The sequence below is a fragment of the Carassius gibelio genome, chromosome B10, assembly GCF_023724105.1.
Source record: "Carassius gibelio isolate Cgi1373 ecotype wild population from Czech Republic chromosome B10, carGib1.2-hapl.c, whole genome shotgun sequence".
Classification (NCBI taxonomy): domain Eukaryota; kingdom Metazoa; phylum Chordata; class Actinopteri; order Cypriniformes; family Cyprinidae; genus Carassius; species Carassius gibelio.
Window position 1 is genome coordinate 10033028 of NC_068405.1, and position 19575 is coordinate 10052602.

At 36.8% G+C, this 19575-nt stretch overlaps 1 protein-coding gene across 1 annotated transcript; it reads right to left on the reverse strand.

Moving 5' to 3' along the window:
- Positions 1 to 14243: 14243 nt before the first annotated feature.
- Positions 14244 to 16285, reverse strand: LOC127966676 (protein phosphatase 1 regulatory subunit 3B-like). The gene is made up of 3 exons (XM_052567836.1): positions 16130 to 16285; positions 15943 to 15999; positions 14244 to 15597 (listed from the first exon to the last, which is right to left on the reverse strand). The coding sequence occupies exons 2-3, from the start codon at positions 15954 to 15956 to the stop codon at positions 14616 to 14618; spliced, it is 996 nt and encodes a 331-aa protein (XP_052423796.1). The 5' UTR covers positions 15957 to 15999; positions 16130 to 16285; the 3' UTR covers positions 14244 to 14615.
- Between the last annotated feature and the right edge of the window lie 3290 nt (positions 16286 to 19575).

The following is a 19575-nucleotide window of genomic DNA, read 5'->3' on the forward strand; positions in this document are numbered from 1 at the left end:
GGTCAGGCATGATGGTATTAAAGGCCGAACTGAAGTCCACAAATAGGATCCTTGCGTAATTCCCAGGTCTGTTGAGATGTTGCAGGATGTAATGCAATCCCATGTTGACTGCATCATCCACAGACCTGTTTGCTCTGTAGGCAAACTGGAGAGGATCCAGCAAGGGACCAGTGATGTCTTTCAGGTGGGCCAGGGCAAGTCTCTGAAATGACTTCATGACCACAGACATGAGAGCGACAGGTCTGTAGTCATTAAGTCCAATGATTTTGGACTTTTCGGGGACCGGAATGATGGTGGAGCTTATAGGTAAGTAATAATATTTTGTAACTGAAACTTAAAGGGGGGGGTGAAATGCTCGTTTTCACTCAATATCCTGTTAATCTTGAGTACCTATAGAGTAGTACTGCATCCTTCATAACTCCAAAAAGACTTTAGTTTTATTATATTCATAAGAGAAAGATAGTCTGTAATGATTTTTCCCGAAAAAACACGACCGGCTGACGTGTGGGCGGAGCTAAATAATCACGAGCGCCAGTAGGCTTTTGCGTTGAGAGCATGTGGAAACTGTGACATTACCGTGAGGAAAAAAACATCATCCAAAACAAACCATGGCTTACAGTCAGATTCAGATTCTGTTTATTTATGATCCAGAATCAGATCCCGAGGCTGAAACTGAACGAGAGCAGCAGCAGCAACGACTCGCTCCGAGTGGGGCTCGAACCCGGGTCTTTGGCATGGGAGGGGACGCACTAACAAGGAGGCAGAGATATTTGAAGCAGTTTTACTCACCGCCTGCGGTTCCAACACACGATCGTGACCCTTTTTCGTTGGGATTGCATCATCCTTAAGAAATAAACGATACGCAAATCCGTCATCAAACTGGGCCTTGTTTGTAAAACAAGCATCTTCGAAATGCAGGGAACAAACACAAACACTTGCACAACTCCGTTGATGCTCTGTAAAAATAAACTCCATCCACTGGTCCCTTAATGCTGTTTTTTTTTGGAAATCTGTGCAGGGTTGTCTTGCCCTGGCAACCAAAAACACACTTCTTTTGTGACTTTTCGCGACGCTCTCGCTCTGATCAGTGAAGTCTGTTGTGCTCTCAGTGCTCTGCTATACGGGAGCGTGCGCTCTTCCGGCAGAAGTGCCTTAGGACCCATATAAGGAAATTCCGCTCCATCTAACGTCACACAGAGCCATACTCGAAAAAAACTTTCCGAAACTTGTGACAAACCGGAAGGAGTATTTTGGGAACAAAAATACTCCTTCAAACGTACAACTTAATTTTTGAAACTTTGTCCATGTTTAGCATGGGAATCCAACTCTTTAACAGTGTAAAAAACTCAGTATGCATGAAATAACATTTCACCCCCCCTTTAAATGTTAGCCAATTTGCTAGTTGCAAATTGTAATCAAAGAGATTCTGTTTACTGTTTTTTTCATCCAATAAGCAGAGCTTGAAGTGGGCTGGTACACTCTGGTATACAGTACCGGCACTTCTATATTTGAACCTTTAGAGTACCTTCACTTTTTTTGTGCATACCTGCACTTCTGACCTGTTGCCGTTATTTTAGTTTAGTTTAGTTTTATTGTCATTGCATATCTTTACACAACAAAATTAAGATGACATCAATCACTCAGTTAGCAGCTAAAAAGTGACACTGTCAACAACAGTCAATAAATAAATATATATAAACATTTAAAAATACACAGTATAATTCAAGTCCAAATTTAATTTAAGTTTATTTATATAGCACATTTCGTACACAATGGTGCAAAGTGCTTTTTTACATAAAAGAAAGTAAAATAATAATGAAGAACAAGAATAAAACAAGCAAGTTTAAAACTTTTAAAATTATAAAAAAATTGACTTATTTAAAATGAATTTAAAACAGTTAGAAAATGATTTAACATAAAATAAATAATACAAAAAAAAAAAAACAGTGAAAATATAGTGCAATCAGTTTGGATATTGCACAGTGCTCATTCAATAAATGCACAGCTAAAAAGGTGAGTTTTGAATCTAGATTTAAATGTGACTACTGTTTAAGCACATCTGATCTCTTCTGGAAGCTGATTCCAACTGCGGGCAGCATAGTAGCTAAAGGCAGACTCCCATTGTTTTGTGTGAACCCTTGGTATTTCTAACTGACTCGATCCTAGTGATCTGATTGGTCTGTTAGGTTTATATTCAGTGAGCATATCTGCAATATATTTCGGTCCTAGGTCATTTAGTGACTTATATACCAGTAAAAGTACTTTAAAAATCAATCCTTAATGTAACTGGAAGCCAGTGTAAGGACCTGGGGACTGGTGTGATATGCTCAGATTTTCTGGTTCTAGTCAGAATGTTCTAGATGAGCTGCAGCTAATGTCTAATGGTCTTTTTGGGGAGGAGCCCATTATAATAGTCCACCCTGCTGGTGATGCTGTATGCCAGCACACTCTCTATTGTGCACCTGTATAAGTTATTGAGGAGTGTCTTCGGGAGACCAGTACTTCTTAGGGTTCGCAGGAAAAAGAGTCTCTGCTGAGCTTTTTTCCATCTTTTTGGTGTTCATTCCCCAGGTCAGATCCTCCGCCAGATGCAGCCCTAAATATCTGAAACTTTGGACCTGTTCCACCTCCTCTCCATGTATCTCAAGACTGTCGTGTTTCTTGATTTTGCATTTCCTAAAATCAATTATGATTTCTTTTGTTTTCTTTGTGTTGAGGATTAAACTGTTTCTGCTACACCATGATACCAGTGATTGGACCTCCTCCCTGTAAGCGGTCTCTTCATTGTTGGTTACCAGCCCTACCACAGCTGTGTCATCTGCAAATTTGAAGATGGAATTTGAATCATGAATGGGAAGACAGTCATAGGTGAATAGCGAATAAAGGAACAGACTAAGAACACAACCCTGGGGAGTGCCAGTGTTGAGGATGGTGGTGGAGGAGGTAATATTTCCAAGTCTGACATGCTGGGGTCTGTCAGTAAGAAAGTTTTTGATCCACTTACAGAGGTGAGAGTCCAGGCCAAGCAACAGCAGTTTGTTGATTAGCTTGCTGGAGTTGATGGTATTAAAATCTGAACTAAAATAAAAAAAAGCATCCTGACATATGTATTGGGGTTCTCCAGGTGAGTGAGGGCAGTGTGAAGTGCAAGTGAGATGGCATCATCGGTGCATCTGTTTGCTCTGTAGGCAAACTGATGTTTGTCCCAATTAGTTGGAATGAAGGCCTTGATGCAATTCAGTACCAATCTCTCAAAGCATTTCATTATGACTGGTGTTAATGCTATTGGTCTATAGTCGTTCAAGCATGCAGCAGTAGTCTGTTTTGGAACAGGTATGATGGTAGCAGTCTTTAAAGAGGTAGGAACTATAGCCTCCTTCAATGACCTGTGAAATATGTCAGTCCAAACAGCTGCAAGCTGGTGGGCACACCTTTAGTACGCGTCCTGGGACCCCATCTGGTCCAGGTGCTTTTCTGATGTTAATGTTCTGCAAGGCTCGCTTGACCTGGTGCTGATCTAGTACGATTGGTTGCTCGTCCACATGGGCACTGACGATGGTCTGTCCTACACTGGCTCCATCCTCAAAGCGGGCGAAGAAGAGATTCAGCTGGTCTGGAAGAGAAGGGTCAGCAGTAGCGTAGCCAGAAAAGAGACTCTGGGTGTGCATATGAAAATCTGGGTGTGCCACATTTATTGTCAGATTACTGTGCTAAATTATGGGATAGCATTTATGTCGCACTGCTTCCGTCCAACCATTCCTTCGTGTCAAAATGTAGTTAATTGTTAAATGTAATAATTTTCTTCCAAATACGACAATTTTGAACTTCTGGGACGATACTTGGACATTTCCAATCTGGCAACACTGTCTGTTGATTTTGGGCCCGGCTGCCGGAAAGGAGCTCTGCGACATATTGGTAGCTAGCAATGTGCAATCAAAAATTACAGATATATTTTAACAAAAATAATTTAAAATGTAAATTACATTTTAAAATTTTGAGCATTATGGCACCATTCTTGTTTCTGTGCCCCTGAGAGTATGATTTAGAATGTTCAGTGACGTCACAGAACTGCCAGATTCAAACAGACGCGCTCAGAGCTTGTCATATATCACAATTAATATGCATTGTTTTCAACCACATAATGTTTATTTCTAGGTTTCATACATTTAAATATACATAATCACTAGTAAAACAATACATTGGTAGTTTGTAAAATACACACTGATGTCTATTGAAGCATCAAAAACTATCTAATCAAATGTAATTGCCGATGTGTTTTATTCATAAATCAGACACACATAGCAGAAAAATAAAGTTTACTCTGTTCATAATCCAGTTCAACAGCCACTTACTTTCATGTATTTCGGGAGAAACTGGGGAATTCAAGTGCTGTAGGTTAAATCCGGCTGACAGGACTCTGAACTGCAGCGCTCATCTCGTTACAGATCAAGATAATTTATAAAGGTTTTTAAACGAAGAACCGGAATATCAGATGATTTACATGGTAAGCAAGTTTGTGTATATATTTAAATAAAAAATGAAAAACTAAATAAAACACATACCGATACATCTGTTAGTGGCTGCTGTGTGTCATGTGACAATCATGACGCGTCGCCATGGAAACAAGGGGTTAATTAAAATATTTGTAATTTACGCGTGAAAGGGTTGATTTAAAAACATATATATTTTTTAAGTAAATAACAATAGCTCAGGTTTAGTAAACATTTTTTATTGAGACAAAAAAATAATAATTCTGCATCTATTTTTAGGTGTGCCAGCTGCCACTGTGGGTGGCACAGGCACACCCTGGCACACCTGTGGCTACGCCACTGGGGTGGACCAAAGTTTGCTGAATTGTTTGTCATTGTCCTGATTCCCTGCCACATGCTGCGATGATTATTTTCTTTAAAATGCTGTTCAATGCGCAGCTTGTAATTTTTCTTTGCAGAAGTCATCCCTCTTCTAAGGTAAACTCTGGATTTCCTGTAGGCCTCCTGGTCCCCAGATCGCAAGGCAGCATCCCTAGCTTTCAGAGGAGTAAATACATTTCTGTTAAACCAGGGCTTCTGGTTAGGGATCAGTTTAACATGTTTAGTCTGGGTGGTATTTTCAATGCAGACCTTAATGTATGACAGTACTGTGGTGGTGTATTGCTCAATGTCTGCATGATCAAAGAGCTCCCACATAGTATCTTCAAAACAGTCCTGTACTAGTGCAGATTCTGTTTCCTCAGTCCAGATCTGCACAGTCTTGATTTGGCATTTAGTTCTGATAGCAACAGGTCTGTATGTTGGTCTCAGGAAAAAAGCCAGATGATCAGATTGACCGAGGTGGGGGGCTGTATAGTGCTCTATAGGCCCCCTTTATATTCGTATACACCTGATCCAGTGTTTTTCCCTTCCTCGTTCCTCGTCTTTATGTTTTTGTGAAACTTAGGTAGGACTGACTTTATATTTGAATGATTTAAGTGTGTGGTGCACGAGAGCATGTCAGGGGATGCACGTAGAGTAGTAGAATAATAATGAATTCTTGATTACTAATTTCAATTAGCACTCTATAATGAAAATAATATCTTAAAACTTAAATAAAGCATGCTTTTGCGATCACATCATTTTAAGCCGGTATACTCCTGGAAAGTCCAAGCATCCAGTAAACAAATTCAAACAGTAAATCCAAAACACGGCCGATTTCATCACCGAGTGTGGAGAAAACTGTGTCTTACTTCCAGATGTCTGTAAAATTATTCTTTTCAGAGTGTATTTGGCTTAAAAATAGTGTTTAATATTGAATGGTGATTATGCGGTGGTCAGAGATTTAGCCTTTCTGAATGTATCTGTAGCATACTAAAGGCATTTTTACATTTTTAACACAGTCTGTTAGGTTAGATAATTTAGAAGTTTCATCTAGTCTTGTTGAGATATATAGACAGGACCACTTTGGCAAGTTACCTGAGTTTATTGAACACAGTTTTTTCTTTGGCGGTATAGTTCCTTATGGGGGTTCTTGCTCCCAAATTAATTGAACATACAAGAGCTTAAACATTAACCCCTCCAAACATAATGAGAGGTATTACTGCCAGAAGAAGAACCCCCCAAACCAACCTTGTTCCATCCCTGCAAAAGAGAAAAGACAATGTTACTGAGATATTCTTAATGCAGCCAACTGGCTAGCAGAGGGGTATTCTCCCCTCAAAAGAAGGGAGAGAATAGCAGGCCCCTCTTTAATTTAAGTAGTGAGATGCAGGGGATGATGAGCAGGCCCCTGCAGTTAAAGCAGCAAAGGGTGTTCTCTCCAGCGGGAGAAAACAGCAGGCCCTTTTTCTTTTTTTGAGGGGTGTTCGTCCCTCGCTGAGGGATAGAACAGCTGGCCCTGTAGTTATAGCAGCAAGGGTGTTCTCTACAGCGGGAGAAAACAGCAAGCCCCTCCTCAGTTTCTCGCTGACGATCGGTAACAGTTGATAAATTAAACTTTCCCCAAAACCTATCAGGAGTAGGGTCACAACATCACCTCCATTCAAAATGTGAAACAAACACATGTTTGGGATTCAGTTGGCAAATGCCGGGAATATTCTCCACAACAGAGCGAATAGCATCCCGTGTCTCCATGTCCACTGTTAATTTTTGATTTCCATAACCTAAACTACAATCTTAAATTCGGCGCTTACGCTAAGTTTAGCGTCTACGTCACGGCTCTCAGCCCGCCCTCTGTTCGTTGATTGGCCGGCTGGTTTAGAGCCGGACAAAAGCTGGGAGATGATTTTTCATTTTTTCAGACTGAGTACAGAAGCGAACTGAAATTGAGTGGAACTACGAAGTCTGATGTAGTCAGGCTACATTTGAACATACTTACCGAGCAGTAGTGCCACGTATATATGTCCCGTGTCTAACTGGAGACTGGTAGTGATTGGAGCTATTTGACAGCTGACCGCATCAGCTGGTCGGAGCCTCCGTGGCCTGACTAAACTAACGCTGCGCTCGACTTGTAGTGATCAGACAGGTAGGATCTAAACCATCTTAAAGCCTGTCCTTGAATACCTGTATAGTTTTGAACTCAATCTATGAGTATTTCATGATCTATGGTGTCGAACGCAATACTAAGATCAAGTTAAACTAGCAATGAGATGTAGCTTTGGTCTGATGCAAGAAGCAAGTCATTTGTAGTGGGGTCTGAAACCCGACTGAAAATCTTTATAGAGATCTATTTTTTTTTTTCAGGAAGGAGCACAATTGAGCAAACACAACTTTTTTTAAAATAAAGTTTAGATATAAACTGAAGATTTGAAATGGGTCTGTAATTTGCCAGTTCACTAGGATCTAGTTGTGGTTTCTTAATAAGAGGCTTAATAACCACCAGCTTGGTTTTGGAACATGACCAAAAGATTATGATAAGTTTATTTAGCTTTTTCCATATGACACAACGTAATATGATTATGAATCATATCATATTCAATAAGGCCATATAATTAGGTCCACTCAGAGAATATTAAAAATGCAAGTTTGTTTGGTGGGGAGGCACCTTTGAATTACTTACATAAATCACCTCAGATGACAAGGAAGAGGAACAGTATGTACAGTGTGACAAACTTTCACACACAGACATTCTAGTCTGTTGCTTCATTCACTAGACTGAATAAATCACCAAAACCTGTGGTGAAATTAGAGTTCAGGGAGGCGGAGGAATGAGAGAGGTCTTTCCTGACACGCCAAGGTTGCTGGGAGCCTGAAAAAGTAACATTATTGTTTTACAAAAGACATTGAATGTAATGGTTGCATGGGAAAATTGTATGTGATTATGCCTTACAGACAGCAAGCACATATTTCCCATTCTTGAAGTTCATCCATTTAGTTCATTTCTCCATACAGTAGTCCCTGCTGAGGGAAGACATGACATATCTTATATTTCATCAGGTCTGATGTTTGTAGGTAGGAATGCACTTTGCTCACAGTCATGATACCAGCTGCTGCACATATAATAATGTGAATCATATCATACTCAGAGACATGAGAGAATGAGGTAACAGAGAGAGATAACAGATGTTTGATCTCCTGCCAAAATCCACAAAATCTTTGTTCAGTGAAGTAAAGTTATTTAATGTCTCTTGCCAAGTCTGCATTTGTTAGATAAAAAAACAACAACAAAAACATGAATACCGTAAAATATTATTACTATTTCAAATAATTAATTTCTATTTGCATACGTATGCATGTAATTTATTCCCGTGATCACTCCAGTCTTTATTGTCACATGATCCTTCAGAATGATTCTATATATGCTGATTTTATAGTATTAAAAAATCTAATTTTATGGTATGTCAAATAAGATTGTATATATATATATATATATATATATATATATATATATATATATATATATATATATATATATATATATATAATTATTCTTATTATTGTTATTATTTTTAATGAATGATTTTTTCTTTGATAGAAATAAAATTGTATCATCTTTATAGTTCCAGGCCCAGTTAAAAAAAATTGCATATCAAAATCTATTATAAAATATTTATTATTGTAATATATATATTTTTATTATACTAATCTAAACAATGAGTGAAATAAGCTGGATCAATTTTATTTTATTTTTTGTGTAAAATTGATTTATATTATTGTTTACACAGAATTTAAGACATTGTTTATGTCCTGTTTTTTTTTCAAACACAACCGAACATTTTGTCTAAAATGAGTGTACTTGTTTACCAAGGATTGCAACATTTCAACATTCCTGAAGAGCTTGAAACAAGAAGAATTTTTTTTTAAAGAATATACAAATATTTTTAATTGAGAGTTATTTACAATAAAGCTGTACAGTAATTATATGAAATTACACAAATTATGAAAATATAATTCAGTTGTATGTATTTAGGATGTGGAAAACTGCTATGACAAAGGAGGCCAGAAAATTTGAATTTTAATTCAGAATCAAGATCAGAATCACACTGTCAGAATCAAACCCAATATGTTAACCAAATATAAACCTATTATAAAGTTGTGATGCTAAGTGGTGGAAATTGTAATGATATTCTTCTATAAACTATTAGACATTGTTTGTAGACAAATTAAACTAGTGAGATTATAACCTCCCCATTATATAAACAATGATTTGTAATGGAAAAAAACAATTATTTAGATTATTAAAATGTTCTTCACACTAAGATAAAAAATGTTTTTTAGGAACTCAATGAAACCTTCTTTGAGGAACCAAAAATGGTTCTTCTGTGAAATTCCCTTTAGGAAGCTTTATTTGTAAAAGTGAAAGGGCTGCACATGAGTTTGGGAGCAGAATAAGGAGACTGTGGATGCAGGTGGTTTGGATTGATTTGTTTTGTTTCTGACATCATTGCAAACATAAACTGTTGGAGGGGAGGCACCTCGGTAACGCATCAATCAATGCACATAACAAGGGAGAGGTATGAGACAAGGACATTCCAGTGTGTTCGCCTCACTACAGGGGCTGAACCAATCACAGTAAGTCGTCATCTAGCCATGGCTGCAGTCGTGGGAGGCTTTCCCTGCCTTTTACTTGCTGTAACTCGATTCACGCCATCCAGGCACGAAACCTTTACTCCAATACCAGCGGTATCTATTTGCTCAATATAGCTGTAGTTATACGGCTGGGATGTCCTCACAATGATTCTCCTGTCCCTGTTCTTGAGTGTGTAGGAGAGGAACGAAGGAAGACTCGTGTGACAGCCATTTCAGCTTCTCAGTTTCTACTTGGTTGTCTATATTGTTACCGCTGCAGATTCCTATTTACTGAAGGGAAAATTAAGGGAGTTTTTTCAGCATCAAATGACCAATCAATTAGGGAATGTAAATTGTTTTTTTTGTTTTTTTGTTTTTTTTACATATGATAAGAAACACATGTGGGATTGCATGTGATATGCATGCTTTTAAGTCATTAATTAATTTAAAGTGCACTTTTTTTTCTTTTCTTTTTTTGTTTTAGATCTGTTGGATATTTGTCTCCAGCTTCTTCATTATATATGGATAAATAAATGGGTAACTATGGTGACAAACATTTGTTTTCTCCCATGATGAAACACATTCCCAGTGCATGACGTGTTGACCTGTCTTGACCTGTCTAAAATATAATGAGAAGTGACTGGTTATAAGTCGAAACGCTAGTTTTGCCAGGAATTAGTCACATCATTTAATAAATTACAATTGAGAGTGAGATTACCATGCACTAATCATAATTATTTTTTTACTCATATTTTAAATATATTATTTATTTTAGCCCCCCCCCCCCACAGCTTTAGATTTGGAAACAGATTAGATATATGTATTTATGTATTCATTTATTTATTTTGTATTAAAAATGTTATAATAATAACATTTTATGTTTTAATAATCACTTGATATGATATGTTATTAATTGTATTAATTATTTAATTTATTTATTTTAATTATTATTTATAATTGTTTCAAAGTCCTTAAAGTCCCACCCCCAGGTTTCAATCAGATCGATTGGTTGGTTGATTTATTTCTTAAAAATGCATTAATATATATATAGTATATATATAGTAGATCCATAAACAATTATTGCACATGCATTTGTAGAATGAATATATATATGTTCCTGTAGCTCAAGTGGTAGAACATTGAATTCAAATCAGCCTTTAAAAAAAAAGAAAAAAGTGGAGTGTTTCTTTAAAGCAGTTGCGAAAACAGCGACTTATATTAAAATAAATAAATTAAATATCTAAAAACAGTTGAATGTGAGATGATGATGATGATGATGTGTGTGTGTGTGTGTGTGTGTGTGTGTATGGACTCACTTATTATGTGTGCGGTGCATTTGAATGTTTTTAAATCTGAGGTAGAGGTTGTCTAAGACATAAGTCAATGACTTCTTGTGAAATGCCACTGAGGACTTTGTGATAAAAAACTGCAAAACAAAAGAGGACAGAGACCTTATTATCTGTTCACAGGGCCATTGCTTAATTTAGCATTTTTATATTTCCAAAACTATTGGTGGACACTAACTCCTGCAGGCTCAATAAGTAGACTATACGAGAACCTCCTCATCGCAAAACCTCCTGAGAGCAACTGTCTGTACACAGTGCTAACAGCCCTTTGTAAAGGGATTTCATTACGTATAGCATTTCACTGTTCCCTTCAAGAGACTCACGAGTCCCTAGAAATATTCCCACCTTTCTCTCCATTATCTAATCTATGCTGTGAGAATAAGACACTGCTACATGTGTTCAGGGGCGAGATGAGGCTGTTCACAGATAGAACAGGTTAGCTACTTACATCATTAAAAGTGTGAACCGGTTTTCATGAGAGACACCCTGAGCTACTAGGGACAGGTTTGCATGAGGATAACCTCACACTCACGGAATCAAGGCTGATGTTGAAGTAGAGAACAGAGAGGGGAGTTCACCTTCTTTCGTTCGTGTCAGTCATGAAACCTCTAATTCCAGTGACTGTGGTATTTGGTTTTCTCAGTGTTGCCTCAGCACAGAACATACGGGAGAGGAAAGAATGTGATTGAGGGAAGACTCATCTCAGAGGTATTTCTCAGGCAGCTGTCGCTTAACATGACCAAATGTAGGCTTGTGGAGCTCTTAGCCAATTGGCTCGTCGCAAACAGATTTGAGGAAATGTGCATGACTGACAGTTAAATTTGAGAAATTTTAACAATTTAAAAAATACTGTGAAAATGATGAGAAAAAGGGTACAAAGCTGTCACTAGGGCCGTATCCTGAAGCTAAAAGAGAATTTTGCACCTTATTTACCATTAAATGGTACCTAATACTACTTTAAAGGTACGCACAATACCTTTTGAAAGGGTATTTCAATAGTGACAGTTTAGCTTGTTTTTCTTGAGTGCATAAAAAAGAATGCATAAATAAATAAACAATGAAATAAAATAATTTTTAAAGCTACTATATACCATAGAGGCTAATTTTCCATCTGCTGCCCCTGGCAGGTTGATGGTAAAAACCAGCAGTCCACAAGTACATAAAACATAAGACGAATAATTCAGCTGTTTGATTTAGTAACATCGTTGCAGTTAATACATGGCTATTAAATGTAAAATGTACAGGCACTGACATCCTTGTCACCATATTTTTTTTTTTCAGTAATGACAGCTGCCATGATTACAATGTTAAACATGATTAATGTTTTCTTTTCTGACCCCAAACAACATCCTTTCAACTTTAAAGGGACACTAAGTAGGAATTACTCCCATCTAGTGGTGAAATTGTATTTTGCATTCAAACTAATTTTGCTCTCCAGCGCCTCGCTTTTTCAAATGCGCGTTGCATCTACGGTAGGCGATATGTACCAAAAAGCTTTGACAGGATGTCTTCTAATAGCACTTCGTCGAGTTTTCCTTCAGGTGAACAGGTGTGTTATTTCAAACAAACAGCAACATGACCATAAACAAACGAATGTTACAGTATGAATTACTGACTGTGGAAAACATGAAATATTGTAATTAGTAGTTATGTCTAATTTATTCGTTATATTTTCTGAATAATGTGCATTGTTAGATATAAAAAAAATATTGTAATATAGATTGTAACACTGACTTACCTGTCGAGAAGAAAACTGGCCACTTCAGCGTCTCTTTTGAAATCTTTATCAAGCATTAGCTCTTTCCACCTAGAAAAAGCTTCCCCGACATTAACTCGTTTTCTGTAATCTACGGTCACGTTTCCTTTTACGTTCTATTTTTGACTGTTTTGGCGACGATGTTTTCTTCTCCTGTGGCGCGGCATATGTATGGTCCATAATAAGAATGCAATCCAGACTTTTAAACTTGCCGGTGCAGTTTCAAGCGCCTCTCACTGCTCTGCACCTGCGTTTCTGGCTCTGACCGAAAACACGTTGTGGAAACGCGTTGGCTTAGTACTTTTTGTCCCTCTCTGCTATTATAGTTTTGCAAGATGGCGGAACTACATGGAAGCCTCCGTCAACCTACCCGTCCCATGTATATAAAGATAATAAATTCTTCATTTACGAGGATTAGTTTAAACATTGGCATAGGTATTTGTACACCATTGAGGGCATATTTATGAATAAAAATATTGATTTTAGATAATAAAATACCTAAAAAGTTACTTATTGTCCCTTTAAACCTACTAGAAACTCTCACCTCATTCCTAAGGCAATGACTACATTGACATGTTGTTCCAGAAACAACAACGAATGTTGATCCAGGAATATATTTTACAGCTAATTAAACTGTTAAATTTGTCAAAAGACTCAAAAACTATTTTTGAATCAGTGTAACAATTATGTACAGACTGAATCCATCAGAGCTGTTACTGAATAAACATTTAGCTCACTGAATATATATATGTATACAGTACAGACATAAAAAAAGTTTGGAAACATTACTATTTTTTATGTTTTTGAAAGAAGTTTCTTTTGTTCATCAAGCCTGCATTTATTTGATCAAAAATACAGAAAAAAACAATAATATTGTGAAATATTATTACAACTTAAAATAATAGTTTTCTATTTGAATATACTTAAAAAAAAAATTTATTCCTGTGATGCAAAGCTGAATTTTCAGCATCATTACTCCAGCCTTCAGTGTCACGTGTAACATCCAGTCTATCACATGATCATTTAGAAATCATTCTAATATTCTGATTTATTATGAGTGTTGGAAACAGTTCTGCTGTCTAATATATTTGATGAATAAAAGGTTAAAAAGAACTGCATTTATTAAAAAAAAAAAAAAAAAAAAATCTAATAATATATTTTCTTTACTATCACTTTTTATCAATTTAACACATCCTTTCATCATTTATACTGTAAATATAATTTACGTTAGTATAAAACTTTTTTTTTTTTTTTTTTTTTTTACAATGCTACTTTTTTAATTTAATGTATTATATTATTAACAAACTTTGATTGTTCAGCTGTCATGTTTGGTAAATGAAGTCACTTATGTAAAAGTTCATTGATGTGGTGTACTGTGTGTTGTTGACATTCTCAAAAGCTGGAGGCATGAAATGTCCCTTTTCCATTCGAACATCTGGAACATTCTTGCACACTAATTGTTTTGCTGGTTGCTAGGTGTGGTTTGAGTTAGATAATAGACCCGAGGAGTGCCTTGATATAATACATTGTTATTAGATCAGTTCAGGCATGAAAAAGCCTCAGGCACGTATACTAACTTTTACCCAGTGCCTGTTATTGCTATAATGTTGTTCAGTAACACTTGACAGAGTGACACAGTTCATGCAGCGGGAGACACATAAATCAAGTTCAATGGAAAGCAGTTTCTTTTTAATAGTAGACTTCAAAATAAATACATAATCATACAATACATATATACAAAGAATTAATTTACACCACTTTTACAAGTCAGTTTAGCTCTTCAGATACAAAAAAGGCAGGTGAGAGGGAAAGTGAGCCAGGTTCCCTTAAAACTTATATTTTAGCTGTAGAAGGAATGTATAATGTGCAAAGTAAATGCAATTCAAATACATTTAAATGTACATATCAAAGTAAACATTCACATTTGTGCAAACCAGCAAGCGTTGTGTCCATTCAAGCGTAATGTATAACATGGTGCATACAATCGCTCCATTTATGCACGTTTTTTAATTTGCAATTAAATCCCGTCCCGTTTTAACATAACGGAGAAACATTTGCCATTCTTCCCCAGGTCCTGTTTAACAGATGGTCTGTGTAGGGCAGGCCTTTGCAAGGCAGGTGTCTCATCCTATGTAGTTCCTGACCTCTGACCCCGGGCCATGCAGAATAACGCTGAGGACTTGGTATAACGAAGTTTCGTCTGCTTGTCGTCACCAGCCGAGGTTCCGGCACCCTGGTTTCCATAAAAATGTGGTAGTTTTTACCTTTGTTGTTGTCCACGAGCTGCAGCTTGCTATTGCCGGGCTGGAACACCACTAGAAACTCCAGACGCTCTTTCGGGTCCAGATCGGACGGTAGCGACACATTAAAAGAATACAAGTCAGTCTCCAAACCTGCATTTGGTTGCCTTACATAAGTGCATGCAATGTCTTTATGACTTCGCCATGAGTCAAAAGTTATGCGAATGAACACATTCTTGTCGAATTTAATGTTGCAGACCCGTACTGTCCCGCTCAACTCCCTTTCGCTCAGGCTACAGCTCTCCATCTGCACTAAGGTTTCCTTCAAGCTTGCACGGTCTGCAACAGGCTGTGGAAAACCAAGCTTAAGTCGCAGTCTCACGCTCTGCATGGGCGTTCTAGGCTTCACATGCTCCTCAGGTTGGGGGGCGTCTTCCGTTTCCGTCTCCGAAGGGTCAGTGTTGAAGATGCGCACGGATGTGAGAGCGAGACCTTTATCATCAGCGAACACGACTCGCTTCTTCTTGCGTGATGTGCTGCTGCCAGGAGAGTATGAGGACAGGGAGCTGGCAGAGCTGGATGAAGATAGTGAAGATGTAGGGGAAGGGGGTAAAAGGCTGGCTCGTTGAAGCTCTGGTGAGGACACGCTGGGTGGAGAAGCCCTGAGAGCAGACATGCCAAGGAGCTGAGACACCGGTGGGCTAATCTGTGCATGCATGGCCAGATCCACCGGCATCACACGATCAGGGAAAGTGTAGATGCTGTATCCAAAGCTTCTGTGAAAACACATGGAGGAAAAGCTATATTAGACAATTTGGAAAATATGGAGACATGCAACTGGGTCCAAAAGAGAGAACACATTTTTTCAAAAAATCTAATTTAGTCACATCTAATTAATTTACATTTATAATAAAAAATGTCATTATAAACTTATTACATTTCAGTTATAAAATGCAAAATAAAGCATTTTTATTTGTGGTCTCAGACAATGTGGACTAGTGCGAAATGTTTTTTATATCCCAAAATACATTTGAACTCATACTGTGATTTAAATAAAACTAAAAGTGAACTTTCTGTAATAATATCACATGCATTATTTTGCAGAAAACTACTGAACTTACTTTGTGTTGCTCATTTTTGGTTAATAGATGAATGTCAGATGAAGATGGCTGAAATGTCTGTTGAAAAAAAGAGAAACGTTTCAATAAATGAGGTGGAAAGATATTATACCTGTGACTGCATATATTTACTGAAATGGTCTTCAGTGTTAAAAATGCAGAATTAGGCTATTTAAACACCTTCACTCACCTCTGACAACGAAAGATGAGCTGAAATTGATTTTCCTTAAACTTTAAATGCAGAAGTGGAATCAATGACAAAGAAATGCACGACAGAAGTAGTTATGAGAAGTAAACATCATCGTTTGCCATCCATCAACCCTTCACTTGTTGCCTAACTCAAACTCAAGCGTGTGTGCTGGCGCAGTGCTGTGTCTCAGGCTTTTTAAAGGCGCACTTTAAAGGGCGGGGCTTACTCCTGACCTCACAATCCCATAAATTCTTCCATTAGTTCTGAATAATGGCTTCCCATTGAATGAGTAACGAGGGAATAAGCAACAAAACAAAACAAAACAAAACAGAGCAGTTAGCCATGATACTTTTGCTAGTTTATCTAGTGTGACTGGCTACTTAAAAAAATCAACAGTGAAGGTGAATCACTGGAGAATTCTCTCAGTTTTTGTGAAAACCATGATCATCTGGAAATGTGAGTTTCATAAAATGATAAGATGTATTTCCTGAATGCATAGTAAGTTGCTAAAATCTCTCTCTCTCTCTCTCTCTCTCTCTCTCTCTCTCTATATATAACAGAAGACAATTATTAAAATAATATATTAATGTAAATATAATTTCATATTTCAACCATTCTTGTGGCATCTGTAAACTGGGATTTTTTTTTTATCAGTGAAACAGAAATAACTCAGAAATAACTTTGTTTGTCATTATGCAAATAGCAAAGAAAAGCATACAGGTGTGCACATCCAAAAGACCATTTAATAATAATAATAATAATAATAATAATAATAATAATAAATAACACAACTGTGTCAATTTCAATTTGTGTACAACTTAATGTAATTTGCAGTCAGTCAGTCAAAAAAAAAAAAGTTTTTAAAATGATTTATTTGTTTAGATCATAAATTCTGATAAAAATCAACCCCCTGACAAAAAGGAGGCCTAGTTAAAGAAACACCCACAGGTGACTCTTCCATATATGTACATAGTATGTGAAAGAATTCTTTAGCTATATTTAAAACAAAGACTGCTCAGATACACAATAGGCCTGCAGGTTTACATACAATGCATGATTGCACAATATTACATAATTTGTATTAGCACAAACGAATCTATTAATATAAAATAGATTCTTTCCATTTTGATTAGATGATTAGATTCTCATTATATGAGCTACGTACATTTGAGGTCACTGTAAAAGTCAGTTAGGCCTACTTGTGTTTTATAATATCAGCGTTGCTGTCCCTTTTAGAAAACAGTAAGCCACTAAAGGTCCCAATAATGTTATCATTTTTTTGAGAAATACTAAATTCACTGTAGATCACAAGCTTGATAAGACCTATTACATATTTGGATATTTGGCCTAGTTGAGGTCATAAACTGGCAGGACTATCTGTGTCATGAAGTTACCTGCAGCGGAGACACTAAATCTCCAAAAGCTTTGGAAAAAACCTCACCCTAATAGACTATGAATGTCGTCTGATGATCTAAACATTAATTACTCTCAAATGTTTCCAGTGCAGTTAGTGGAAAATGGTTGTTAAGTTTTGATTATATAATAATTGCTATCGAGACTCATGCACAAGTGCAATGAAAACAGTTTATTACTAATGAATACTGTAATAAATATAGGTAGCAAATCTTATGTTTGGACTTTTTTAGAGAGAGATCCTTTCTTAATTTGCATTTCATTTTACATTTTAAACGTGAATTAACAGAAAAAAAAAAAATTCAAACAACTGGGATAGCTTGACTAAATTGTTACTGCAGCAGAGACTGAGAAAAGGTCCACAGAAACATAATTAATGTTGGTGCCACTTCATAATGTAAATATTATTAAGGCATCTGTGAACTGGGTGAAATCATCTTGTGACATTGAATCAGTTAAATCAAACAGGAATATGACATATTTCTTCAGTTGAATTGGGTGTGCTTGATATACTGCAGTGCATATAGAGAAACAGACTGTATAATATGTGTTGGGGCTAGTACAGAACAATTTCCCCCCCCACACAGTTTAATAATGATTTTTCTTGCATTAGGCTGCAAACCCCTTTTGTGGCTGTAGTCGTTTCTTTTGAGTAAAGGTTCTAAAAGGCTTTCTTATGTGAAACTGCTCCTGTAAAAATAAGAAAACATCTAAGATCCAAAACGGTTGAAGAAACTATTAGCATAAAATGCTAAATTGCATACCACTGATAATAAATTAAAATATCTGAAAGCAGTTTTTCACACACTCACAATGAAACTGTCTGGCATAACTTGTCTTGAGTCAAGCCTTCACAACAAAACAAAAACCTTGACTTCGGTAGGGGTGTGTACAGTACATACTTGTTTCATGTCATCACAGTAAGGTGAAGCTGGAGTTTAGCTGTATCTTGCATACAGTTGTGCAACCAAGAGCTCCATGTTCACTTCCAACAAGTTTCAGTCACTCCTTCTGATTTCTGTCCTAATGATCTCATTAGCTTCACATTTTACACACAAAAGAATGAACATTTTTAATGCTTTTGGAATGCAGATCACTTTCGATTGCCAATTTATATTATGTTGCAATAAGAAGTGGATACTCCTTGGTTTGACATTTTGAACTCAATTAAATTGATATATTGCTACAGTAAGTGTGGTTTAAAAAAACTGTAAACCCCCAATTTTATTTAGCTAAAAATGTACTCATCCTCATGCTATGATGTAGATGAGTTTTTTAAGATTTGGGGAAATTTTCCATTGCATGACCTGCTTACGAGTGGATCCTCTGCAGTGAATGGGTGCCGTCAGAATTAGAGTCCAAACAGCTGATAAAAACAACACAATAATCCACAAGTAATCCTTGCCACTCAAGTTGGTTAACAACTTACGAAGTGAAATCCTTCATATTTATAAGAAACCAATCCATCATTAAGATGTTTTTAACTTCAAACTGTTGCTTCTTGCTAAAATACAAGTCCTTTATTCATAGAATTGCTTGTCTGAATCAGGAGAGAAATATGCAAATATCCAGCAACATTCACAAGCAAAACTATGTTAATTGATGAACTGGAATGGTGTGGATTATTGTGATGTTTTTAACAACTGTTCGGAACTCTCATTCTGATGGCACCCATTCACTGCAGATAATCCACTGGTGAGCAAGTCATGAAATGCTGAATTTCACCAAAAAAAAAAAAAAAGGTTTCACACACACACACACACCAAATCGAAGTGGTAATTGGCTGTGTGCACTTCACTGAATCTATCATCTTATTCTGTAAAACCACTGCATGTGTGCTGATTGAACGAAATCAATAAGGATTGCCTCAGCAAACTCAGGTGATCAATTCTCCTCAACAGGTAGACTGTTATCTGGGAATTCTCATTTATTGGAAAGGCAGCACTGGCAAAGCAAATGTCACCATCTCTGCTCTCCAATTCCGCTACTAATCTGTGCATTGATCTGTGCAGATGCTGGACCTTTGTGCACAC